This window comes from Natrix helvetica (assembly GCF_964273705.1).
Source record: "Natrix helvetica genome assembly, chromosome: 12".
Taxonomy (NCBI): Eukaryota; Metazoa; Chordata; class Lepidosauria; order Squamata; family Natricidae; genus Natrix; species Natrix helvetica.
In genome coordinates, this window is record NC_138556.1 from 8,561,529 (window position 1) to 8,589,483 (window position 27,955).

General features: G+C 43.4%; 2 protein-coding genes across 2 annotated transcripts in view; both read right to left on the reverse strand.

Moving 5' to 3' along the window:
• Window positions 1–706: 706 nt before the first annotated feature.
• LYSMD4 (LysM domain containing 4) lies at window positions 707–7,977 on the reverse strand. Its single transcript, XM_081964886.1, has 3 exons — window positions 7,840–7,977; window positions 4,903–5,195; window positions 707–3,643 (listed from the first exon to the last, which is right to left on the reverse strand). Exons 2-3 carry the CDS (start codon window positions 5,176–5,178, stop codon window positions 3,065–3,067), a joined length of 855 nt encoding a protein of 284 aa, XP_081821012.1. The 5' UTR covers window positions 5,179–5,195; window positions 7,840–7,977; the 3' UTR covers window positions 707–3,064.
• A 6,531-nt stretch (window positions 7,978–14,508) lies between these two features.
• Window positions 14,509–27,955, reverse strand: part of ADAMTS17 (ADAM metallopeptidase with thrombospondin type 1 motif 17) — a 138,008-nt gene continuing 124,561 nt past the window's right edge. The window contains exons 20-23 of the mRNA XM_081964964.1: window positions 25,171–25,375; window positions 21,422–21,574; window positions 16,621–16,798; window positions 14,509–15,293 (exon numbers count right to left, since the gene is read on the reverse strand). Coding sequence (XP_081821090.1) covers window positions 15,142–15,293; window positions 16,621–16,798; window positions 21,422–21,574; window positions 25,171–25,375 — 688 coding nt within the window. The 3' untranslated portion in view covers window positions 14,509–15,141. The remainder of the gene's footprint in view (window positions 15,294–16,620; window positions 16,799–21,421; window positions 21,575–25,170; window positions 25,376–27,955) is intronic.

Here is a 27,955-nt window from a genome sequence, read left to right on the forward strand (position 1 = left end):
CAGAGTTGAAGGCGTTTTGTTACATACAACGTCATACTTAGATGAATTGCCTATATTCAGTCCCAGAAATAATACCTGAACTGGCATATCCTGATATAAGCTGGGTTCACCCTAAATTGTAATGTGGCTTGTTTGAAATTGGCTTGGCGTCTTATATAAACCTGACAAATTGTGGTTTATTCAGCAAGCTGCGGTCGGGTAATCATGGCTTAGAAGTGTAAGCCAGGTGAGCTGTTAGCAGCACCTGCCTCTGATTCAAATATCTGCCCAAGCCATTTGCTTTGTTCAACTGATGATGGAAAACAAATATTTGGAAAGGCCTCATTTAAACTCTCCTGTTGACATCCGAAAACAACATTTTCTTTGGATTGAAATGTGTCGAAAAAGCAGGATCGTTTTCAGAGAACAAACCTCTCCACATTTTCTCATCTTGTACTACCACTTTGAGTTGTTCTATGCTCTGATGTCATATTTGATGGTGTCCAGCAACCATGTTCTCTGGCCTGGTTTCCTTCTACCCTTGGAATATAGCTAGGGGTATTTAAAATAAGTATGTTTTTTTTTTCTCTGTAAATGCCTCAATGTCAGTTTCTTTTTGCTTCTAAAACCTGATGTTTATGAGAGAAAAAGAAGAGTTCCTATCACTAAGAAATTACTAGGATCCCCAAACAAACATGTGGCAAATAGAGGGACACTTTGACAGGTAAACATAATACTTCAACTTTATTCAAACATAAGAGTCATAGCTCAAAAGTTGATAAGTTTAAATACTCAATTAAAAATATTGCAAAGATTCTTAAACTACTTCAACCAAAAATTCCAGGTTTGCTTATGTCTTTTTAATTACAGTATTTGAGTTTTATAAGAGAGAAATACTTTTTGTTTATTTTTTTTAATTACAGCAATGGAGGACAAAGTGGAAAAAGAGGCAGTTTTGCATAGGAAGAGTAAAGAGGGACAATCTCCTTTCTGTTTCCCCATATTCAAGATGCTCCCATTGCCGTCAAAAGTTTCTCCTGGCCCAATACGTGTTAAAAGAAAGAACTTCAGTAGTGCAATAAGTCCGTTAAATATTTCATTTGTCTCACATTTGACAAGATAACTGATAATGACATGGAACATAATTTGGGATCGTAGGACTTTATTTGCTTGCATTACTCAGATTGGTTAACTGGATTGCATTAATATCAATGAACAGGAATGCTCTAGATCAGGAATCTGCTGCACCACAGAATTATAAGCTTTGGTACCCTGTTTTGTTATCGGATTGTCAGTTACTCAAATGAAGAGGAAATGAAAATTAGTAAGCCAATCAGGTATGGACCTAACAAAGAAAACCTTGTTTTTATCATCAGAGAAATTCATTTCAAAGAGTGTTAATCGAGGGGCCCTTAGTGCTCTTAGAGCTTGGTTGTTTTCTTGCAGATATTTCAATACCCAAACTAGGTAACTTCATCATGTGAAAACCTTTGCAAGAAAACAACCAAGATCAGGCAGCACCAAGGACCCCTCATTTCAACAAATATTCCCCTTTATTGGTAGAACGTTAATCATTTTTCATTGCACCATCTTTGTACTCTTTTCCCTGAGAAATTGGGAAGAACTGTGTTAATATCTTCCCCTTGATGATTAATACTTTGTAGAGAGCAATGAGGAAAGCCCAGTTATCCCATTGCTGTTTTTTTTGCCCTTGCGTATTTCATCCAATTCTGAGATTAGATTCACTGCTAATCAAACAATGAAAGAAAGGGAGGGAAGCCAGCAAATTTAGAACAATTGCCCCAGACAAAAGTTCTCCACATCAACCCTTTACTGGCTGCATCTGAAGCTAGTCAGGGTTAGTCAAATAATTGATGAGGAAGCATCTGAATTTTGATCACATGACTATAGCAATAGTACTTAGGCTTATATACCGCTCCACAGTGCTTTCCAGCCCTCAAGCGGTTTGCAGAGTCAGTCTCTTGCCCCCAACAATCTGGGTCCTCATTTGACCCGCCTCAGAAAGCAGAGTCAACCTTGAGCCTGGTGAGATTCGAACTGCCAAATTACAGGCAGCTGACAGTCAGCAGAAATAGCCTGCAGTACTGCACTCTAAGCACTGCACCACAGCTGCTCTTATGGGGAAGCTATTAAACTGGGAATACTTGAACGGTCACAAGCGTGAAAAATGATCATAAGTCACTTTTTTTCAGTGCCATTGTAACTTTGAACAGTCCCTGAATGAACTCTTGTAAGTCAAGGACTTCCTGTACTCCGGTCAAAAAGCTTAAGAGGAAGTTTTTCTGGCCAGTTGTTCACATCCACTCATCAACAAGTGGGATGCTGGTTGATGAGAGACATGAGCATTAAAACGTGGAGATTACAAACAAGGAAAAAAAAATCCTCCATTTGAGGCCAATCAATGTCAAAATAGACCTGTGGCTTCTTTGGCCACAAGGTTCACACCTGGTATAGATCCACAGCTTGCAAAACAAAAATTACATATGTAAACAACGCCCCCAAATCCTAATTTGCAGATCTCAAACGTGACTTTTAAACATTTTGTTAAACACATGCAGTATTCCGTCTTTTGCTGGATTATCTGGACCCATCTTATTTCTTCAAAAGGGCCAGGCCTCACAAAACCCTGCAAGAGGAATAGGGATATCACTCAAACTGTGTTCCCTGAAAAAAACCACCCTAGTTACACCGTGTGGAGAAATGTTTTAACAATAGAAAGGAAAAGGGACTGAGGAGAGTAAAAAGAAAGGGGTTTTGGAAGCTGAGATCTCGTGAGGAAAACCTGGGCATTTGTAGGACGCAGTAGTAGGTCGGGACTCTGTCCTCATTTTTGCTATTTAAAAAATGGCCCTTTTCTTCCTGCACAGTGGGAGCAGGTTCACAATTGGCTAATTATCTTCCCACGACTCATTTTGCCCTGTTGTTCCTCTGGCTGGTCTTTGCTCAAAATTCATTAGTAACCACAAATAACAGATGTTGCACTGCTCTTGGGAGAGGAAAAGAAAATCCAGAATCCGTTGTTACTTCCAGATCATTTGGGGCAGGGAAAACAGGCCGGGCTGTGTCACCCCCCTGATGGGATGAAAGCTTGTTTAGTAGTGTGGACGGTGGAGGTGCTTTCTTGCCCAGTGTAGTTTGGTCCTCCCACCGAAGAACGGTTCACTGAGATTTTGATGGGTTCTGTCGTGTTGGAGGTACTGAGAATCACATCTACTTGCTGGGTCTTAAAATAGACAATGTAAAACACAGGTAAAACAATTCCTATCAGGAGCATAAGAAAAACTGCTTTCCACCACTGGATCCCATAATCTGCTCCGGTGCAGGTTGCTTTCTGCTCCCGAGATGACCAGTTCGAAGATTCAATGAAGGGATCTGTGCATGAAGGGATTTCCATCTGCGTCACTCTTTCAATGTTTTGGTCAATCCCTCTGAAATATTGATCAAATTGTTCACGGTCGCCACTCCTGTTTTCCGGATCTGTGGATACAGAGTGTTCGAGGAGCAGAGAGGGAGTCTGAAGGGGTAGCAACTCATCGCAGGTCTCCGTCAGTAGTCCATTCACCTTGACCGGAATTTTGATGGATTTCAGGGCGTAGAAGTCTTGTTCTTGGATAAAGTTATTAACCCTCTTGATATCTTCAACCTGAAAAATTGGTAAAGGGAAATGTCTATGGAGATTCTTTTTTTTTTTTACAAAGATGGTTTGGTTTTCATTACTAATTTGGGTGATGTGCCCCAGTAATTCCATAAAGATTCTTGCACTAGTTTAGTGTAAAACTCAAGTACGGTCCTAGACACTTCTCTTGTGGAGCCAAAGATTAAGGAAGAGTTCTTGCACCAAACTTCCTCTCTTGTTAAAATGTTTAATTACATACATTCAAAACCATTTTGACCAGATCTTAGTTGAGTGCAGTTAGAATACAGAATATAGTACAGCACAGCTGTCTCCAATTCTTACTTTCATGTCTTTTGAGTGTTACACCTTAGTCCCCTTGCATCTGAACTCTCCCAGTTGAGGGAGTCAATAATACTGCCTAATCAGAACTTTGTAAAGTCTACAAGGAGGCTAAAAACTCCGCAAACAAATTGTGCAAACTATTACCAAAAAGAAAGCTTTGTATAATCTATAATCTCTCTCTATGTAAATGGCTCTGTGTTTTGTGTGCATGTTCCAGCATAACTCTGGCACACCTCGAGCAATTTCAACCAAATTTGGTATACAGATGGCTTACTCTCTGGAAAAAAATACTGGGGTCCTCAGGATGTGTGTTCTGTTAAGATATAGCTTGTTGTATCTTAAAATGGCTTCTACTGTACTGCCATAAAATGGCTTCCACTATACAGCACAGTGGAGTTGCCTTGGTAACGGCTTCATAGTACTCCACAAGGAGGCTCCCTCTGATAAGGGGGAAAATCCAATATTAGAAATTATGTTTGATCCAGACATTTCCCCCCTATAAATAAATACCTGGACGATATGTTAACAACTAGTCATTTATAAAAATTAAATAGTACAACACAACTTTCAAGTCCAAATTAATCCCTGGGGGAGAAAATCTAAGCAAAATTCATGGAGACCCATTAATTGTAAAGCAGTCCAGCCCATGGTTCAAGTTCTTTTAATTGAGCTTTTTCTTAATTGACTAAGCTTAATCATTAAAGGACCCAATGCAGGCACGGAAGCTCCTAATTCACCCTGATGTGCCAAAGGTGGCATCGGGGAGCAGGCACCTTGGCCAGTCTCTCAACCGGAAAAACCAGATTGCCCTTCCCAGCCTTCAAATATCCTGAACTGGAAAATTAATTCCGGTAAACAATCTTGGCTTGAAATAAAACGCCTCTCAATCCAGTTGGTGGAAACGAGATCCATTTGCTTCTCCCTTCAAAGAAGCTGCTACTTACTTTGCACCCGTACTGCAGAGCCAACCTGTTGAGGTTGTCGTCTTTTTTAACGACCCGTTCAAGAAGCTGCACATCTCCCACTCTCTTCTGGGAAGAACTGGATGGCTGGGGGTCTTTGCCCCTGGCGCGTAATTCCGTGGCGTTGAACTCCTCCTCTGACGAGTCCTCCGAATCGGATTGTCCGCTGCTCCTGAACAAAAACACTTGGCTCCCTGAGAGGTTTTGGACTGTGGCAGGAGCTTGGAAGGGCCTCATCAGCCTTTCGTGCAGCCGCATGTTGTTCAGCAACCTCTCTGCAAGGCCAAAAGGAAAAGTATGATTCATCAAGCGAGCCGCATTATTTAAGGACGGAAGTTGAGGCAACAACTCCGAAAGAAGGTAGATCATTCATGTTGACATGCAGCTACGCCATGAGATACGGTCCTCCCTCCTAAAGAAACAAGTTCCTTTTTTGTTTTCATTTTTAATGTTCCCATCCCATGGCATATTTTTCTTATCAATGTCTTTGGTCTTATTAGCCGTATCATCCCTTAGGTATGAAGTCTGGGAATGTGCTAATCTGGCACCATCCAGAGGTGGGGAGATGAACCTGAAGACAATCTTGGATTTCTAAGAATGGAGAAAAAGTTTGCACTTTGTTGCAAAAATAGGCTTTTAGTTTATTTTAATTTTTTTAGATATATATGTACATATATTGTAGCCGTGCATATGAGGAAGCTTTTACCTTCAAAGGCAGTGTCATATTCAGTTTTCCTCAATCCTTGGTGATTTTAAGATAATCTTAGACTCAACTCCATGAATGTCTTAGCCAGCCTTAACAATTAAGTAATACACCAATGTCAATTCCCCCACCCCAACTCCAAACATTTATTGGAATTCAGTAGACTTCCACTGAAATCCCCACTGTTGTATCTCCAGTCGTGCATTCGCTATCCATTTAATCATACAATATTTGCCCTCTTGGGATTTCATCCATACTTCATGAACAATTTATAATGCCCCTCAAGTTGTATTGAGCTATGCGTTATAAAATCCCCAAATTTGGTCAGCTCTCTCTGTACTCCTTTTTAATCTGCAATTTTTGTTAATACTAAACTATGTATTTGAAGATACTGAAATCAGGTATCATTGTTTATCAAATATAAACAATGTTAATAGCTTATCGTCTTCTCTTAAAATACAACAAATTATTTCTTTTCCCCTTATCTCCTCTCTTATCTATAAATAAATCATTAAAGTCTTCATTGTTGGATAAAAGTAGATTAAAGGTGGACTTTTAATGGCATCTCAACATATCTATTTTAAGGACAAATCAAACAAATAGTTCCAGCTTTATCTTCCTTTCTTTTTATTTCAAGAATCTTGATCTTTAATTCCTTCCAATAGTATCTTTCTTTCCCTTGGTAACTTTTCACTAAATTCTCCAAAGCTTTAACAAATCTCTTTGATAAATCCAATATAGAAAAGTTATCCAGGTCACTTTCTGGATTTGTGATTTGTATATCCCTTCTTTAAGACATCAGAAAAGGTGCCTCTTCCTTATCAACATGTGATCTCCTCCTCATTGTCCTCATTCCAGAGGACGTTCATTCTGCTAATCTGATTTGGAAATGAGCAATCCAAAAACATGTGGCTCTACCCACTTTTCTTCCAGAGAGGCTGACGTCAAAAACCTTTAGTCATGGACGACCAGCAAGTTGAAACACTTTGAGTAAAAGATTTGCTGTCTTGATGGGGCCGCACTTACTACTAAGCCTTCCTAGTTAAACTTCATCTAGTCCAAGGGGTGACCTTTATGACCCGTGGACTTCAACTCCCAGAATTCCTGAGCCAGCCATGCTGGAGCCGAAGTCCACAGATCATAAAAGGTGGCAGAGTTGCCCATCCCTGATCTAATCTAACACACTTGGAAATATCCTAGCATTAAGCCTGCCCTCATTAGTAGGATGAAATTTTGGTCATGGTAGAATTGGTGGCTGCATTATTGCAGATTCTTCACATAGTATTTGTGTGTGTCAGAAAGAATACAAAATTGACTTTATAATATTGTCTGTAGGGCAGGCAACACGCATGAGGGCATTTTTTCTAGCACAGCAAAGTCTGTTTTGTTAAAAAGAAACACAACAACACAACTTTCCAGGACTTTCTTCCTAAATTCTTCCCTAAACCCTTCAAGAGATCACTTCCGTACTCTCCAAAGTAGATCCAAAGAGCTGCTGCCCTCATCTATTATTATTATTTATTTGTCAACATGTACAAGGTATCGGGTATTAGTATAGACACGGACATTTTCACATGGGGATTGGTACAAGTAGATGCATATAAATAAGTATAACATGGTCATGATCACATAAAATGAGTACATATCAATGGGGACAGTAGGCACGCTGGTGGGCTTATGCACGCCCCCTTAGGGACCTCCTAGAAAACGCGTGAGATCCACGCTGGACAATTTAAGGTTAAAGATATGGGGATTTGAGGAACTTTTACCTCTTAGCTTTCCAAAAGATGGGAGTTTGTCATTCCCAACTAGTGAAAAGCGTTTCCAGCTACCCGGCTGGGGAATTCTAGCAGTTGAAGTCCACAAGTCTTAAGGTTGCCGAGTTGGGGGATGGGGGGGAACCCTGTCCCAAAGCATGCTGGCTGGGAACTATGGGAGTGGGACTCCCCACCCTCTCAGAATGGCGAAGAGCGAGAAACGCAACATTAGACCCTCGAGATGATCCCCAAATTCTTCCTTCTCCCTCTTTAAAGGGCTCTTCCCTTCCTGGCAACCCCCCCCCGCCAGACACCCCCAAGACCAATCGGGAATTCCGATCTCCGCCTCCTCGCGGTTGGGGACCCCCATGTAACATTTCCCCTCCCTCCTCCTCCTCTTCCTCTTCCTCCCCCCTTCTCCCCAACAGCCCAAGTTCCTTCCCCCATTTCTTTGCTGACCTGATTCCGGGCAGCACCCTTCCCTTCCCTTCCCTTTCTTGCTTTCTGGCCTCAACTGGTCAAACTCCTGCCTTGCTTTCCTTCACGATTGGCTGCCAGTCGTGAGGCCGGACCGCATACCAGCCAGTCCCACGCAGGGAGTGGGCGGCGGAACGGGCACGGGTGGGCAGGGCGTTAGAGATGAGTTTGCCCTGGGCGGCAGCAGACGCCCTGGATTTAAAGGGCGAGCGCCTCTATCCCTTTAATTTCCACAGCTCAAATCCAAACCAAACCAAACCTTAATCTAATAAAGGAAAGAAAAAAAAACCGCAAAAGTGCAAAAGAAAAGAAAAAGAGAGAGGGGGGAATATTTAAAGAAGCTAGAAGACTTACGATCTTTGCAAGGGATAAGAAGAATCTGCCATCTCCCCTCCTCCTTTTAACTATTCCATAAATTCTCTGCAGCCCCTTACTTAATTCTCATCTTATTTTCAATCATTAACTCACCAAAGCTGCTGCTGTGGAAAGCGACGGGGTCCTCTGCTGTATTTTCACCTACTGAATCCAGTTTTGGTCACCACATTAAAAAAAAAAAGATGTTGAGACTTTGAAAAAAGAAGAGCAACTAAGATAATGAAAGCCTGGAGATGAAACCATAGGAAGAACGGTGGCAGGGTTTGGGTTTGGCCAGTCGAGGAAAAATAAGGACTAGGGGGGGACATGATAGCAGTATTTTAGTATTTGAGGGGCTGCCACAAAAGAAGAGGGGGTTAAATTACTCTCCAAAGCACCAGACAAGAAACAATGGATGGAAATTAATCAAGGAGAGAAGCAACCTGGAATTAAGGAGAAACTTCCCAACAGGACAATTAACCAGTGGAACGGCTTGCCTTCAGAAGTTATGGGTGCTCCCATCACTGCAGGTTTTTAAGAAGAGACTGGATGGCCATCTGTCTGAAATGGCATAGGGTTTCCTGCTTGAGCAGGGGGTTGGACTAGAAGACCTCCAGGGTCCCTTCCAACTCTATTCTGATTAATTGATGCTTCCAATCCAAGAATTGGGCATGGATGATGGATGAAGGCAGAGTCATTAAACCTTGTGAGAAAACCACTATGCTAGAGCCACTGTCAGGCCAAGAATTTTTCCTGAATTCCCATCAGCCTTAGTTCTTAAGGTTAAGGTTCCCCACGGACATATGTGCTAGTCATTCCCAACTCTAGGGGGCAGTGCTCAGAGATGAGTTGCTGCTGGTTCAGCCCGCTTCAGCCAAACCGGTAGTGGAATTCAGGCCTGGATCACAGAATCAGCACCGACCCAGGCCTGCCATGCCCCCGAAATGGTTCCCTCACCCCTGCTGGCTGCTGCCATTTTGTTTTTTTAGTGACTGCATGTGCACAGTTCACCGTAAATTGTTCTGTGCATGCGCGAAGAACAATTTACACCGAACAGCGCACGCGGCAGCAACCCCTCCCCCCCGCAGTACTCGTCTGTGTTTCAACGCCGAAGAGCCACGCTGTCCGAAGACATCTCCATGGTCATGTGGCTGGCATAGCTAAACGCCAAAGGCACATGGAACCAAAGGTGGTTCCTATTTTTTCTACTTGCATTTTTTACCTGCTTTCGAACTGCTAGGTTGGCAGAAGCTGGGACAAGTAACAGGAGCTCACCCCCGTTATGCGGCGCTAGGGGTTTGAACTGCCGAACTGCTGACCTTTCTGATCGACAAGCTCAGCGTCTTAGCCACTGACCCACGGTGTCTCTAGCCTTAGTTCTACATGTGTCGAAATAATGCTTGGAGGAATCTATCTATCTATCTATCTATCTATCTATCTATCTATCTATCTATCTAGAGATAGATAGATAGATAGATAGATAGATAGATAGATGATAGATAGATAGATAGATAGATGATAGATAGATAAATGATAGATAGATAGATAGATAGATAGATAGATATGATATAGATATAGATTAGATAGATAGATAGATAGATAGATGATAGATAGATAGATGATAGATTGATAGATAGATATAGATAGAGAGAGAAAGAGAGAGAGAGAGAGAGAGAGAGAGAGAGAGAGAGAGATGATAGATGGAGGGAGGGAGGGAGGGAGGGAGAGAGAGAGAGAGGGGGGGGAGAGGGGGAGAGAGAGAGGGGGGGGGAGATTTGTTTAAAACAAGCCTATCTGCCGATGTGATGAACAAAGGTCGCAGTTTGGGCAGAACTGAAGCCACCAGGAACCACGAGTGGCAAATATGCCTTTGAATGAAATTTGTTAGTCAGAGAAGCTGCTATTAGGCTTTTCCTGATTCGGGGTGAAGGAAATTGATACAGCAATTTTAACAATTTGCCAGCAGATGGCACTCTTACCATAACATTAAAGCTTAATTTAATTTACACGGATATCTCTTATTCACAAACGGTACTGATGGGGGGGACTGGAACTGAGGAGAAAGAAATCACCGAGTCACCTTAAAAAACAACAACACTTTCCTTATTATTTTGGCATCCACCCTCCAAACATGTTGGCCTGTCAATTAGTCATACAGGTGGAGCCATATTTGCAAAGCTGCTAGTCTGGGCAACTAACATCCATGTAATTGTAAATAATCTTTTTCATATGACTATAGATCCAACCAAGGGACAAAGCTGGACAGCCACCTATCTGGAATGGTATAGGGTCTCCTGCTTGAGCAGGGGTTGGACTAGATGACCTCCAAGCTCCCTTCCAATTCTGTTAATCTGTTAAATCTGACGAAAAGACATCCAAGGTCCCTTCCAGCTCTATACTGATTGATTGATTGATTAAAGTAGATTAAAGTAAAGCTTTCAAGAAGAGACTGGACTTCCACCTGTTAGAAATGGTGCAGGGTCTCCTCCTGCTTGGGCGGGGTGGGGGCTGGACTAGTTGACCTCCAAGGTCCCTTCCAACTCTGTTAATCTGTTAAATCTGATTAAAAGACATCCAAGGTCCCTTCCAGCTCTTTACTGGTTGATTGATTAAAGTAAATTAATTTTGAAGATTGACCTTTTGTCTGCTGGTTGTGTTTCTTCTCAGTCTCTGTAAAAAAAAAATGCTTAAGGACAATGAAAGATAAAATTGTGACTCTACCTGAGTATCTATAATTTGAAACTCCACATATTGCAAAGAAAGGCACACAGCTTGTTGAAATTTTGGAAAAAATACATTTATTATTTATTTTAATATTAATATTTATTTTAAACACAATGAAGCTTCTTTAATTTCCAGAGTGGAATTTTTTTTTAAAAAAAAAATATTACAATTGGTTTTATTCAGCGTGACCAATTTTAACCAGCACCAGGAAAAAGAATTAGAAATATTATCTTGACTATAGCTGATATCTAATCGTTTTAAATATATATATATATACACATTTTTTTGCTCTGTACTGAACAACGTAACATTACATTATTGCCTTGTATTAGAATAAAATATCAATATTCAGCTGCAAATGATGTCTTTAAATCACAAAGGGAGAAAAAGTTAGCACCAAATGGTAGTGAAATTCCTACGATCACAAGTGACAAATTGTGCAACTATAAATGTACAGTACTTCATGGAACAGTACATAGAATAAGGCTTTGTCACAGTGGAAATATTACCCTGCAGGAGCGTTGAGCTGAAAATGAGCAAATAAAAATATTGCTTTACGTAGAATGAAAGAGACAGGTGTCTTTGTCCTGCCACCCAACTGTAGAACTATTCAGGTGTTCCACCATGAAACTACAGGTAGTTCTTGACTTACAACCGTTTCTTTAGTGACCATTCAAAGTTACGACGACAATGAAAAAAGGGGACCCATGATTGTTTTTCACGCTTACAACCGTTGCAAAATTTGGAGGCTTGGAAACTGACATGTACTTGTGACGGTTGGAGGGTCACCTTTTTGTGATATCACCTTTTTGTGATAAGCAAAGTTAATGGGTTATTAATAAAGTTGTTATTATTATTATTATTATTATTATTATTATTATTATTATTATTATTATTATTATTATTAATGGGGAAGCTGCAGTGGTGAAATTCAGCAGGTTCTGGAGAACTGGTAGCGGAGATTTGGAGTAGCTCGGAGAACCGGCAACTACCACCTCTGGATGGTCCCAGAGTGGGGTGGGAATGGAGATTTTGCGGTATCCTTCCCCTGCCAAATCCAACAAGCCATGCCCACAGAACCAGTAGTAAAAAAAAAATCGAATTTCACCACTGCTTAGCACTCACCCCTTCCAGGAAGAATGAAATATTCTGGGAAATATTAAAAAGGCAGAATATTATATTTCCCTGGATGAGAAAAGGAGAAACGTATTTTTAAAGACAAAGCAGCTCCCTGCAGCTCCCTGCCCCCTCCTCTGCAGCTCCAGGGTGATGGGATTAAGAAATGGCCCCCAGGACATGATAGGATTATGTTATCTGGAATGAGCTGCCCCCGGAGCTTCGCATAATCCCTGACCTCCGGTCCTTCCGACGCGCTCAAAAAAGTTGGCTTTTCCAGCAAGCCGGCCTGGCTTGTTAATTTTATTTCATTTTTAAAATGTATTGTCCGATAAATTAGGTTTGTTTTTTGGATATGTATTTAATTTCTTTTTAACTTTCGGTGTGTGTGTTTTTTAATGTTGTACGCCGCCCTGAGTCCTTTGGGAGAAGGGCGGCATATAAATCCAATAAAACAAACGAACATTAGCCCTCTACCAGGGGTGAGTCCCGGCAAGCACTACTGACGATTTGCTCAACGGTGTGCCATGCACGCACGCGCAGTACAATAAAAATTGTTCTGCGCATACACAGAAGCAAAAAAACAAGAGAACCGGTTTGGGGGCCCTGGCAGGCATGGGTTGCTGCCACATGCATGTGCCATAAACCGTATGTTTATTTTTTTCGGCGTGCACATACTCCTCTTCCTGGTCACGGCCCAGACAAGCACGAAGTCCTCCCTTTTGGGCACTCAGAAAGGTTGAAAACATCTGGCATCACTGACGGAGGTGGTGGCATCAAGAACTTGCAAGTCACTAGCTCAAAGTAAGGAGGAGTTACAGGATGGGAAGAGCTCAGTGGGTCTCGGCTAAAACTCTTAAGACTTTCCACCTTACAATCTCAGGTCCTGCAACTATAGTTGGGCACAAAGGTTCCCAGCCATCTTGCGTTCTCATGTCTCCTTATCTTGAAGTTTGTTTGTTTTGTTTGTTTGTTTGTTTTATTGGATTTATATGCCGCCCTTCTCCCAAAGGACTCAGGGCGGCGTACAACATTAAAAAACACATATCACAAAAGTTAAAAGGAAATTAGATAAACATCCAAAAAAAAAAACCAAACCCAATTAATATGACAATAACATTTTAAAAATTAGATAAAATTAACAGGCCAGGCCGGCTTGCTGGAAAAGCCAACTTTTTAAGGCGCGTCGGAAGGTCAGGGATTATGCGAAGTCATGAATGCCATCAGGTATAAATGAAACTTCCTATGGTCAGTGCTGCCCTCTCATTGGAATGTATCATGCCACACGTCATACGTGGCTTACACAGGTAGCCCTTGACATACAAACACTTCATTTAATGACTCCTTACAACAGAACTGGAAAAAAAAAGTGAGTTACACCTGTTTTTTCACACCGATGGCCATGGGGGCAGCATCTCCCTGGTCATGTGATCAAAATCTACACATTTTGGGCAACTGGCATGTACTTATGACAGTTGCAGTTGTCTTGGGATCACGTGATTACTTTTTTGTGATCTTCCGACAAGCAAAGTCAGTGGGGAATTCAGATTCACTTAACAAACATGTAATAACTTAACAAGGGATTCACTTAACAACGGTGGCAAGAAAGGTCGTAAAATGGGGCAAAACCTCCTTAACAACTGTCTCGCTTAGCAACAAAAAGTTTGGGCTTGATTGTGGTTCTAATCCAATAGTGGTTTATACAACTACACTGTTGTAAATGCACATATTGGATCAGATGCATTTTCTCCGCAATTTCTGAGTCTGGACTGACAGGCAGTAAAACCTATAAACATGATCTGGTTTTAACTTATTGGCTGTGTAATAAAATATTTCAATATGGGTGTACAAAATGATTAATTTATCTTTTATCTATTGCTGTGTTTCAGAGGCATTCGGCTACCACTATCAGAATTCCCATCTTAGCTGAGGCCAGGGACTTGCAGCCTAAAATAATAGTCTAAAATATTAAACAGAACCCCCCAGCCCAGAGAAAAATGAATATAAATACATATTTTTTTAGGTCAGAGAGAAAAGATGGCTATTAATTAGGGTTTTTTAAAAAAAATATATCTGTGAAATTATATTTAGTGGAGGATTGAGTGGCTACAGTAGATTTCTTTCAGAAGTTTCAGAAGCATTAGTCTGCTGCTTTTTAGTAAAATTATATAAGATTTCATTTCATTAATGGTTTTTCCCTTTCAAATCACCCGGCTTCCATCCAGAGATGTAGACAGAGATATTATTTGCCACAGGCTTAAAAAATAAAAATTAGAAAATGGTGACAAGCCATCCATTAATCTATATATTAATGAAACAAAAACAAAAAATGCAGCCAGGTCAAAAGTATCATAACTTTCTACAGGATTGGTTTTTGAGATGATTTTTTTTTCTTTTTGTGCTGCGGTGGCACAGTGGTGAGAGTGCAGTACTGCAGGCTACTTCTGCTACCTGCCGGCTGCCTGCAATTTGGCAGTTCGAATCTCACCAGGCTCAAGGTCGACTCAGCCTTCCATCCTTCCGAGGTGGGTAAAATGAGGGCCCAGATGGTTGGGGGCAAGAAACCGACTCTGTAAACCGCTTAGAGAGGGCTGTAAAAGCACCGTAAAGCGGTATATAAGTCTAAGTGCCATTGCTATTGTGGTGGTCATGCTTTCCTCCATCCAGTCTGCAAAGGGAGCTTCAAGTCTTACTAGGTAGGCCCTGGGATTCATCGGTGGTAAGTAACCTGTGTTTGAAATAAAACAGATATTTGCGTTTGCCATTTTCGGATGCGGTTGACCTTTGCTGAATCAAACCAAGATCCATCTCTGTCAAGCTTCTCCTTAAAGGTTCAGCCATGTGAAAAGGTGATTATGGTTTTCCAATGTGATATCACTAAAAGTAGAGGACCTCTCTCCAGAGAGGCTCTATAATTAGTTGCCATGGCCATTAGCCATCAATAGACCCAATTCCCCTATAAATTTATCTAATCTAAGATGAAATAGGCGTCGCCACATCTCGTGGCAACGAGTTCCATAAGTTAATGATATATTCGTAGGAAGAAGTACAAATGAGCTATAATTCCCTAAGGAGCCTTGGCAGATTTCATTAACTCTTCTGCTGCATCTTGCTTGCATAGAAGTCTCTGCAGGTTTGACAGCAGCGCTGGTACCATCTCATGTCCTGGCAAAGGTTCTTCTCCCGGATGACTCGGCAATAAACCGCCCACTGGTCTCCAGTGCACTTGTACGTCAGAGCGGCTGTGAAGAAAAGGGAGGGAGAAGATTGGAACGAGAAATTATGCCGTTGTTTTACTTTAGGAAGAGCATAATCCTGGAGAAGCTGCACAGCGCTATCTATCTATGTTCTGACCCAGCTCCCAAACACAGCAAATCCTCTGTAGTTAAATCAATGATTCCTTTATGAGGAGGGCCAGCGGCTCCGGCAAAATGTCTCTCTTTCTCTCACAGCAGGCTAAAAAGTCTGTTCGGCCGGAAGATCTCTGCCCCTGCTTTTTATCCCCAGAGCTAGAGTGGAGCTTTGCTAGCAGCTGTGGCTCTTCCATCCCAAGGATCAACCCATAGATTTCCACTGCTCTCCTCTCCGCTGCCTTCTGCACATCCGCGTGCCCAGCTGTTCCTCCTCTTCCTCATCAGCCACCTCCAGACTGGGGGCTGTTGACTCTCCATCTAAGTGATGATGGACGGCCCAGGCTATGCCTCTCTCTCTCTCTCTCTCTCTCTCTCTCTCTCTCTCTCTCCCTCCCTCCCTCCCTCCCTCCCTCCCTCCCTCCCTCTCTCTCTCTCTCTCTCCCTCTCTCTGACAGCTCCTTTCCCTCCTCCCCCTCGGAGCTCTCAGGTTGCCTTGATGCTGACCCTGACCCCCACACCTCATCTGATTCGGCTGCTGGAGGGCCACAACAATCTATCCTTCCTACTATCATCTGCTCTCTGCCCACCTGCCAGTCCCTTCCTTCCTTCCTTCTTCCCTCCCTCCCTTCCTTCCCTCCTTCTTTCCTCTCTTTTCTGTCTAACAGAATGACAGAGTTGGAAGAGACCTTGGAGGTTTTCTAGCCCAACCCCCTGCTCAAGGAAGAAGCTCTATACTATTTCAGACAAATGGTTGTTCAAGCTCTTCTTAAAAACTTCCAGTGTAGGAGCATTCACAATTTCTGGAGGCAAGTTGTTCCACTGATTAATTGTTCTCACTATCAGGAATCCATCCATCCATCTATTCATCCATCTCATTTCCATCTAGTCTGTAACAATCTATTTCCTGATCTGGCCAAGTGCAGTTGTGTTCTAAATCAGGATACGATTCTGGGAACTGGATTTTCAACAACGACCAACTTCAAAAGTATGCTGTGTATATAATTTTCAGTGTTTTCTTGCGTTAAAGTTTTGGGTGGAAAACTTCCCTTGGTGAGAAAAGAAAGGAAAAGCTCATTGGCCAAGTCATAACAAACGTGAGACTCAGTGGAGGGGCACTGCATTTTTTTTTTAACCTGGGCTTCTTAAGTTTGCTTTGAGAGAGGAAGATGACCAATCAAGAGTTCAGAATTCAGAAATCCAGGGGAAGCATACTGACCGAGTCTTGGAGAGGTAATTGTGTTGACATTGATCTTCTCATTGCAGGCCTGTTGGTGACACTGTCGGTAGGCTGCAAGTTTGGAGAAGGTGGGACACTCGTTGCCGTGGCGACCTGTGACTTTGTGCATGCACTGGACCACACGGGACTGAAGACCTTTGCCGCATGTTGAGGAACACTAGACGAGAGAGAGGAACGCAGAGATATAACCGAGGCAGAAGCCCATTGGAAGAGGACATTCGATTGGTTAGTTTTATATAGATCAGGGGTGTCGAACTCAAGGCCTGAGGGCCAGATCCGGCCCTTGGGATGCTTAGATCTGGGCCCTGGGGCCACCCTGAAAACAGTGAAGGACCGGCCCATGGTGCCTCTGCCAGTGAAAATGGAGCTTGGGAAGGCCGCGTGGAGCCCTCCCAAGCGCTGTTTTCACTGGCAGAGGATTGCAGGAGGTCGTTGCAGCCAAAAACGGAGCTCACAAGCCCTTTTTTACTGGCAGAGCACTCAGCCCGCCACTGGTGCCCCACACACAAGTGATGTTGAGCTGGTCACACCCACCCCGCCCCCCCTCCAGGTCAAACACAACCCTGATGCGGCCCTCAATGAAATCAAGTTTGACACCCCGGATGTACCGTTGCCCCGGAAATAAGCCCGCCCCTAAAATATTTAAATGTATGCGCAGCTGGTCCTCGGCATTTCCAGGGGGGTAAGGGGGGAACATGCCCCACGTGACTCATATGCATCTGCTATCTACGCAGAATGGCCTCACGGAGGCCGCTCCCGCAAACCCTTGCTACCGTGTCCCTTCTCTTAGTGGCAGCTGCCAAAAGAGCGACGGGCCCAGTGTGACTAGGGCTGGCAAGAGTGTGCCAGAAACAGAGACAGAATGTCCAGCCCGCTCTGGATCAGCTGATCTCCAGGTCGAGGTTAAGCGGCCTCCTGCACCTCAAAAATAATAAGACTTCCCCGAAAATATGGCCAAGGGTTTAATTCAGGGGGTCAAAAGAAAATAAGACACTGTCTTATTTTGGGGGGAACACGGTAGATGGTCCTTGACTTACGACTGGTCACTTAGTGACTGCTTGAAATGACATCAGGCTTACAGCTCGTCCTTGACTTAAGCCTTACGACCCCTTGTTAAGTGAGTTTTGCTCCATTTCGCAACCTTTCTTGCCGCAGTTGTTCAGCGAATCACTGCGGTTGTTCCGTTAGTAATAACATGGTGGTTAAATAAATCTGGCTTGTCGCCAAAAGTGGGTCACATGACCCCGGGGACACTGCGACCGACATAAATACCAGTCAGTTGCCAAGCATCTGAATTTTGATCATTTTGGCCATGGGGATAGTGCAACAGCCGGAAGGGTGAAAAACGATCGCAAGTCGCTTTTCTCAGTGCCTTTGCAACTTCGAACGGTCGCTAAATGAACTATTGTAAGTCGAGGACTACCTGTACTTGGCGGGGGGGAGATTAAGACCCACTATTCAAAGTTCTGATGGTCGCTCCCTTGGTCATGTGGCCGCATGTTGGATGCTCGGCAAACCAGGCCACCTATGTGTCTGCCATGTCCTGTGATCCCATGACTCCATTAGCCACTGTCTTGCTTAGCAACAGAAGTTTTGGGTTCAATTGTGGTCGTACGTCGAGGACTATCTATATTTACACATCTCGCTGGGTAGATGAGGAAAGCTGCAGAAGTGACTGGGTTCACACTGTAAGGAATAGGAATAGCACTTAGACTTTTATATCGCTTCACGGTGCTTTGCAGTCCTCCCTAAGCGGTATCTTCATGCTTTTTGGGGAATACGTGAAATATTTAAGAAGCTTTTTACCACGTAGGGACATACACTATATTGCCAAAAGTATTCGCTCACCTGCCTTTACTCGCATATGAACTTATATTGGATCCCAATAGATGTTCAGGTGCAATTCAAGTTTCCTGGTTATTGCCTTTAAAGCTTTAGATGCCTTAGAATTGAGCTTCTTGCAGGACTACCTGCTCCCCTCAGCCTCTGCCTGCCCCAGGCATTCCCATATGGACATGCCGCATGCTCCAGATCTCTCCTGACTGATGTCTAATGGATGTTGTTACAAATCCTCTACCCAACACTCATATTTAATACAGAACAGATAAATGAACATCAGTCTGATAAAATCCAGACTAACTATAATTAGCACAAAGAATAATGAAAAAAGTCATTAATTTGGAGAAGTCGCGTTATAACTGATATGCAATTGTAGGATAATAAAAGCGAATGAAGCATGGAAAGATCTAGCCACATTACGGGCACCAATGCAGTGTCAGTGACAACAACAATGAATCCAAAGGGGAATAAAATACTAACAGCAATTCAGTCGGGAAGACATAATCACAGGTTAAATACTGTAAGTTCATATCCGAGTAAAGGGAGGTGAGCGAATACTTTTGGTAATATAGTGTATATAAATCATAAAGAGCTGTGGGGCTTTGGCTAAATTTCCCCCCACAACTTATTCCTGAAGTCAGACTTCGAGAGCACAGGTGAATTCTAGAATAAACTGCTTAATTCTAGAATAAATTAGACCAGGCTCCCACCACAAGGAGGTCATTATTTGTTTTGTTGAATAAGGGATAAGAAGTATGGCTACAGGTAAGGATGCTCAAATCATCACTTTAAAAATCACAAAGACCAGCTTTACTGATCGTGTTGTGCCAAGACCGAACGGACCCCCTCGGAACAATAGGAATAGCACTTAGACTTATATACTGCTTTACAGTGCTTGACAGCCTTCGCTAAGCGGTTTATAGAGTCAGCATATGGCCCCCGACAATCTGGGGTAAATCCTCATTTCACCGAGCTCGGAAGGACAGAAGGCTGAGTCAACCTTGAGCCTGGTGAGATTCGAACTGCCCAATTGCAGGGAGCCAGCAGTCAGCAGAAGTGGCCTGCAGTACTGGACTCTAACCACTGCGCCACCACGGCGCTGCAGGAAACCTGCTTGATAGCTCTTTATTAACCTAGCCAGGATTAACGCCTTCACAAGATCTCTCCTTCATTTCATTAGGCGTCATATCAGGGCACATTTGCAGCTCAGAATCCATGGCTACTGTATTAGATTCTACCCTGCCACGTCTGATCGTTCCTTTTGCATACAGATCCACTGAGCTGCAGCTTGCAAATCAGGAGGAGGGAGGCCCGTGATGCCTACACACACACACACACACACACACACGAAGATTTAGCTTCCTCGCCTCCCCATCGCAGAGACAACTGGAAGCCCTTGCCAAGTAGCTCAGCCACAATTAGGAGGCATTCGTCACTCCCAGCCGCCATGAATGACTGCTGATCCCTTCTTCAAGGGAGAAGACAAAAGCAGGGTTATTCTAAAAGGAAATGAGAATTTCCCCGGGTTTCACAGGTCCCGCTGGGAGGAATAAGCTGCTTGCCAGGATCTCGGAGGGGAACACAAGACACAACAGGCAGCTCCTCTCGTCAGGGGAGGGCAGGTGGCTGGAGGCAACTTTTCAAAGGCGCTTTATCACCAGTGACAAGGCTTGGCAGCCGCCCCACATTCTGAAGATGTCCTCCCTTTTTTTCTTTCCTCGTCTTCTTTTTTCAGCCAAGCCCTCCCGATGCCTCCGAACGTGAGTCCTCCCAGAGCTCGGTGGGGAGACTCAGCCATCAGGTGCAGGACACGGAGAGAAAGCAGGAGTCATTTCCCAGATGGGAAGCACGGAACCTTCGGCTGGCGGCCAGATTCCCAGGCCTGCCACCACCCGGGATGGGCTGGGGCTTCCCGAGGAAGGGGGCTCCTCGCCTACCCAGGCTGGCCTTTGAAAATGGGCTTATTGAATCTCCCGATTCAATCCGCGGAGGCATTCGAGTCAAAACAGGGGTCTTCTCCCCTACCCCCCTGAGTCTTCTAAAAAACAAAAGGTTTGCAGGGTGAGGTACACTATTAAGAGACTGAAGCGTCAGCTCGTAAGTCTCGGTTTCAGTTTTACTTCCCACAAACTGGCTAAGCAAGAGGTTGGTCTTTCAACATTAGCTGAAGTTGGAATTATATGGAAGTGGTCACTGGTAGTTTTCCCAAGGAGGGAGTGAATGTGAAATTCTCCCTAATGGACTGATAACAGACTATAAATGCCACTCAATATGAATGCTTGAGAGCACAATTATTTTGTTGTCCAATAATTTTGGTCCTCCTTCCTTCCTTCCTTCCCTTCCTCCCTCCCTCTCTTCTTCCTTTCCTTCTTCCTTTCCTTCTTCCTTTCCTTCTTCCTTTCCTTTTCTTTCCTCCCCTTCCCCTTCCCCCTTTTCCTTCCTTCCTTCTTTCTCTTCTTTCCTTTCCACTCCACTCCACTCCACTCCCTGTTCTGCTCTGTTCCATTCCATATTCTATTCTATTTTATTCTTTCCGCCCCTTTTCCTTCCCCCTTTCCCTTCCCCCCTTTCCTTCCTTCCTTCCTTCCTTCCTTCCTTCCTTCCTTCCTTCCTTCCTTCCTTCCTTCCTTCTTTCCTCCCTCCCTTCCCTCCCCACCCCTCCCTCGCTGATCAATTCTAATTCTTAGTGGATTAAATAAAACTATTGTGGCTTTTATTCTATTTGGTTTGTATAGGCAAATATGCATTCAGATATTGGTCTTATTATTCTTATGAAAAGCAAGATGTAGACAAACAAATGTATTTCTCTTCCTCACACTAATGCAGGAATTACAAACAAGAATTAGAATGAAATCATATTCAAAAGACACAATGAATGATCCATACCACTAAGCTTTAAATTATGTTTTGGGGGTTTTTTTTGAATCGCAGACTGCCTTACCTTGGACCATTCTCCGGTTTTCCATTCATAGCATCCAGTGTGATCTTCGCACTCTTCTTCATCCCTTGGCCTTGTGGCTCCGTCACACTTTCCTTGTGGGTTGGTACACATGACTTTTCTCTTCTGTTTTCCCCTCCCACAATCAGAGGAACACTGCAAAAGAGAGCGTTGAAATTTGTTGAATTGGACTTGAAATATTTAGAAGCAGTTTCACATTTTCCAAATGTGCCTTAAAATGCTTCATGGGGTTTTTTTCACAGGAAAAAATATACACCAACTAGCTGATAACCCGGCGTTGCCCGGATATTTATTGATAGGGGGAAAATGTCCGGACCAAACGTAATTTCTAATGTTGGATTTCCCCGCTTACTCTAGGGTGCCCCCTTGTGGAGTACTGTGAAGCCATTACCATGGCAACTCCACTGCGCTGTACAGTAGTAGCCAATTTATGGCACAACAGGCTATATCTTAACATCACACACACACACACACACACACACACACACACACACACACCTTGACACACACACACACACACCTGAGGGGTGTTAGGAGTGTCACCCCCATAGTATTTTTTTTCCAGTGAGTAAGTCATCTGTGTACCAAATTTGGTTGAAATTGCTCAAGGCATTCCAGAGTTATGCTGGAACACACACACACACACACACACACACACACACACACACACACAGAGCCATATGCATGTATGTATGTATGTCAGATTGTACTATATTTAAATTAGATAAGCATAAAAAGATTGTTGCTAATGCATTGTGTTTGGAGAAAGTACAATTTCCCCAGAACAATTGTAGCACATATCTACTTAACACACCAGGACTGATCTGAAATCTGTTGCATACACATGTGTTCTTTGGAAGGAGAACTGAGATTATATATTTTTCAGATTTAGCCCAACTTTACATTATGAATTTCAGTTTGGTCATAATTGATTAAAGACTAAGTTCTTTCAAACTTGGCACATTGCATAAACCAGACTGAATGTAAACAAATAGGGATCTGTGGCCATCAGGAATGTAATTTATTTAGCCTATTCTGCATAATGGGGACATCCTTTTTTTTAAGTAATAATTTCACTAAGCAGGATATAAAATACAAAAGAAATGAAAATAATGGGAAAATAGGGGAAGAAAAAGGGAGAGAAAGAAATGTTGAGAAAACAACATTGAAAAGCATTGATTTTCAATTCTTTTTAGCACAATAGAACAAGATAGTAACATTACGGCCTCAAGTTTTTTTTTTACTTTTACACACTAATACTACTACCATTTCTTTAACAACAAACTTATTAACAAAACCCAAAGTCAAAAGTTTTCCTCCCCCACCCCCCATCTCAAGCACAACATCCAGAAGCAAATCCCAAGCAGGAAGAAAGCTGGATGTGTTCTTTTCTCTGATTAAAGCAGTTAATTTACCCATCTCTGCTAATTCCATCACTTTTTCCGGCCATTCATCCATCACAAGAATTAAAAGTATCTTTCTGTTTTTGGAACATCCTTTTTCTTAACCAATTCTAAAGAACTCTCAAGGGGGTCGTAGTTGGTATTCTGTAAAGGAATCTCTGTTGCTTACAGTCCTGATCAAAAACCCCATTAATTTCCCCCTATAAATCATGTTTCTGTTCTGACCGAGACTTCCCGAGAGCACGAAGCAAACTCCTTGTCCTGACAAAAAAAAACACCTTTTATTAATTTGCTGTGAATTCTGCTCATTCAATACAATACAATACAATAGTAGAGTTGGAAGGGACCTTGGAGGTCTTCTAGTCCAACCCCCTGCCTAGGCAGGAAAACCTATACCGTTTCAGACAGATGGCTATCCAACATCTTCTTAAAGACTTCCAGTGTTGGGGCATTCACAACTTCTGGAGGCAACTCCTGTTCCACTGATTAATTGTTCTAACTGTCAGGAAGTTTCTCCTCAGTTCTAGGTTGCTTCACTCCTTGATTAGTTTCCACCCATTGCTTCTTGTTCTACCCTCAGGTGCTTTGGAGAATTCACATCCAGCAAAATCTTTCAAGGGAGGATTTACAGTCACAGACCTTATCTAGCTTGGAGAGCTGCCAGGCCGATATCTGCAAAACTTGGCAAGGAATCTCGGAGAGTCACGAACCAATTAAGCAAACTAATGTCTCCTTCAAACTCCCCTCCCCTTTCGCTCCTCTTTTATTCCCTATAGGAGGGGCCATTCATCGTCCACTTGTGGCCTTACTCCCACGTCGACCCCTATTCTTAAGTTGTTCCCTTCGTCTGGCAGCTCTGCGCATTCGCACACTGGGAACAGGCTCCAGCTGTTTGTCTGCCTCACTGATGTCTGACTCTGAAGGCAGCTGATAACTGTCAGACGGCCCTGGCCCCCTCTCTGCCTCCGACACAGAGCCCTCATCAGAACCTTCCCCAGACTCCAGGACTGGCCCATGTTCCTCCCCAACCTCCTCGCTGTCCGAATCTGCTGCCAGCTCTGCTAGCCACTGGTGGGCCACAACAGTTTCACTCCCCACCCTCCCATGGGTCGCTGATGAAACAGATTGCGGGTCCAGCCCTGAATAAATAGATGAAGATAGGAGATCTCTAGTGAGTTCTTTCTGAACGTGCTCCAAATAAAGCATCTCCATTTAGAGGGGTCCAAGTTAGAAGGAAGCCTTCGTATGATGCTCCTCGCAGCGAAGGGCAGATCGCAACATGCCTATCTCTCCATCTTTCTCAGAAATTTCTTTTTTTAAAGTCGTAATCCAGGCAGACGTGACTGCCGACCCTGTTCAGGACATGAATGACAAGTGTTTCACCAGCCAGCTACCAAGCAAACATGCTCTGGAGCACTGCAGAGCAACTGGAAAACAGCTTTAAAATCCTCTCCCTCTCTTCTCCATCCATCCATGGAAAGCTGGTATCTAGTTTCATGACCTCCTGGTGAAAATTAATATCTCTGTAGTGCAAAAGCATAAATGTAAATTTTGGCTGGAAGTCTTCTTTTAAGTTATTTGTTTTTAATTAGGGTCCTCCTCTCGAATTCCACAACCCCCTCCCTCCCCCCCCCCAAGCGGGAAGCCCCAGCATTTTGATATATTGAACTTTAAGTTGTATTTGTTGAAAAGGTACTTTTTTTCCCCAAAAGGCAACTGGAGTTTCTTGTGGTGTTTTCTTTTTTCCCTTTGAAAACGTTGCCCTTCTCATCCAAGAAGCTTCTTCAGCTCTCCAAGTTTTAGAACTGTTTTGAAACTGTCTAAAAGTTTTAGAACTGGCGAAGCTTCTTGGATGAGAAGCAAAATGTTTTCCAAGAAAAATCCAAGAAACCCCCAAATCAGGGGTGAAATCCAGCAGGTTCTGACTGGTTCTGGAGAACCGGGAGCGGAAATTTTGAGTAGTTCAGAGAACCAGCAAATGCCACCTCTGGCTGGTCCCAGAGTGGGGTGGGAATGGAGATTTTGCAGTATCCTTCCCCTGCCACACCCACCAAGACACACCGACAGAACCAGTAGTAAAAAAATTGAATCTCACTACTGCCCCAAATGGCTTTTGGGGAAAGCCCCTTGGGGCAACCATAACCAAGACGGTTGAGAATCTCCATAGATACTTATGTATTTGTCGTATTTGTTTATATCGTTGTTGTTGTTGTTGTTGTTGTTGTTGTTATGATCTTGCCCTTTGTGTAATCTCAACAAATTAACTTTAGCAGATATTTAGCTACACATCCCAATGATCTGCCCTTCCTTCCACCGGGCTGGAAATACCTTAGACCATTCTGAGGCTTCCCAAATAGAAAGGCAGTCTCGGCCTTCGCAGCTCTGTATCGTTGCTGGCTTGGGACCAAGGCAGTAGAGATCTCTCGTGTTGACGTAGCTCCCATTCTGCAGTTGATAGACGCATGTCACTCCCCGATGCTGGAGGCCTTTGGCACAAGTTGAAGAGCAAGGACTCCACTGTCCCGTAACCCACCTGTTCAAACAATTAAGACAAGAACACCAGGACAGTCACAATCCTTGCAAGTAAGATAACCCATGACCCATTGGGTCATTGTTTCACAGCGATTTCCTCATCAGATTCCTCAACGTCTTCAACAGTGGCTGAGCTTCTAATGCATTGGAAGAGTTCTTAATAATTAGATTAGATTAACAGAGTGGGAAGGGACCTTGTAGATCATCTAATCGACCCCCCACCCAAGCAGGAGACCCTACACCAGTTCTGACAGATTGCAGTCCAATCTCTTCTTGAAAGCCTCCAGTGTTGAAGCTCCTGCAACTTCTGAAGGCAACTTCTGTTCCATGGGTTGATTGTTCTCACTCAGAAAGTTCCTCCTTATTTCTAGGTTGAATCTCTCCTTGGTCAGTTTCCATCCATTATTCCTTGTCTGGTCTTTGGGTGCCTTGGAAAATAGCTTGACCCCTTGTTCTCCGTGGCAGCCCCTCGGATATTGGAAGAATGCTATCATGTCTCTCCCGGTCTATCTCCTCCCTAGACTAGCCATGTCTAGTTCCTGCAACTGTTCATCGTATGCTTTAGCCTCCAGTCCCCTCATCATCTTGGTTGCTCTTCTGCTCACTCTTCCTAGAGTCTCAACATCTTTTTTCCCATTTTTTTATTCTCTTACATACCATTTTAAGTATACATTCACACAATTGTTATTCTTCTTTGCATTTGTCATTCTTATACATTTGTTATTTCATTTAATAGGTTATAATATACAGTTTGGGTTGCTTTATTTACCATCCCTTCCTCCTGTTGTAACACCACCTTATTTCCATTTCTTTTCTCCCTCCCTCCCTTCTCTACTTCCTTCCTTCCTCCTCTCCTTCCCCTTCCTTCTTCCCTTACCTCTCCCCTACTCCTACTCTTCCTCTTCCCCTTCCTACACTCTCTCGTTCTCTTTCTCTCCTTTCCAACATCTCAACATCTTTTTTATAGTGTGGTGATTCAGGCTGTCCTGAATCAATACATATCAGGACTTGACCATCGGAAATATTTTATGACAATTTGTCTTATGTTGTATTAAATATGGCAGATTCCGTGGGAGTCATTGGTTCAGGATTTTGGATACACGTTAGCCTACGTGAAGAACCGTTTTCAGATGAGGTTTACAGGCAAAGAAACATGAGAGTTTTATCAGCATATAGATTCACTTTGTGCTTTATCCCGGGGCAGACGTGATGCTTAGTCTTACTCATATGCAATTAGACTATCTCAAAATCTGCCCATATCCAATTTTGGGGGTTTGAAAGTAGAATCCCCGTCAGTTGGGAACCTGCAGTGCTTCAGGGCATGCTTGGATCTCGTGTTGCATCCGTTGACAACTCCGGAAACCAAGCGCATCTTTTCCCAGGACTGTGTGGCAGCTGCAAAGGGCAGCTGTGTGATCCTGGGAAAGAAAATACAACTGGTTGAACACATTATTGACGGGTGCTACCTGAATGTCTCCCGGGTGTCTTTTGACTCTGGAGTGCTGCACAGCTCTATTACAAATATAAAGGTAAAGGTTCCCCTTGCACATATGTGCTAGTCATTCCCGACTCTAGGGGGCGGTGCTCATCTCCGTTTCAAAGCCAAAGAGCCAGCGCTGTCTGAAGACGTCTCCGTGGTCATGTGGCCGGCATGACTATACGCCAAAGGCACACAGAACGCTGTTCCCTTCCCACCAAAGGTGGCTCCTATTTTTCTACTTGCATTTTTTACCTGCTTTCGAACTGCTAGGTTGTCAGAAGCTGGGACAAGTAACGGGAGCTCACTCCGTTAGGCGGTGCTAGGGATTCGAACCGCCGAACTGCTGACCTTTCTGATCGACAAGCACAGGGTCTTAGCCACTGAGCTACCGTGTCCCTTGTATTGCAAATATCGTCAAATTTAATTCTAGCATTTCCAAATTTAATCCTCGTGTGAAATTCCCAGATGCTCCTGGAAACATCTGGTCGCTCCTTGGATGATTTAAATGGGATCTACGGTTCTAGATTAGGGTTCCCTGAAGTGGACAAGGTCAACCCAAGGGTTCATAGTAGTCTCCAAGGGGACAGTAAGTATCTGGAGGTCAAGAGGTGGCCGATAAATGATAGACAGTTAATGGGAGGGGTTTTGATAATTTTGGGGGTCTCTGTAGAGCTCCATAGTTTGAGGAGCTAACAGTGAGACTTTTACCCAGGGTCAGATGTCAGCCATCAGTGAGATTTGCCTTCAATTGTCTATTATTACTGTTATTGTTCATAGTACTATTGGTTAGAATAGTGTTTACGAAATGATTTCCATACAATACCGTACATGCCTGGGGGCTGATTAATAATCTGAAACAGGGTCAATGAGTTGAAAAGTTTGGGAGGATCCCTGTTCTAGACTATGTCTAGAATCTAGAACAGTGACCAATGAGCCATGGTGGCACAGTGGTTAGAATGCGGTACTGCAGGCTACTCTTGCTGATTTCCAGCTGCCAGCAGTTCGATCCTGACCGACTCAGCCTTCCATCCTTCCAGTAAAATGAGGACCCAGATTGTTGGGGGCAAGATGTTGACCCTGTAAACCGCTTACAGAGGGCTG

Coding starts and splice junctions, on each gene's coding strand:
- LYSMD4 (XM_081964886.1), bottom strand. CDS start 5,178: ATGCGGCTGCACGAAAGGCTGATGAGGCCCTTCCAAGCTCCTGCCACA. Junction 3,644..4,902: donor CTCTGCAGTACGGGTGCAAA/GTAAGTAGCAGC, acceptor CCAATTTTTCAG/GTTGAAGATATCAAGAGGGT.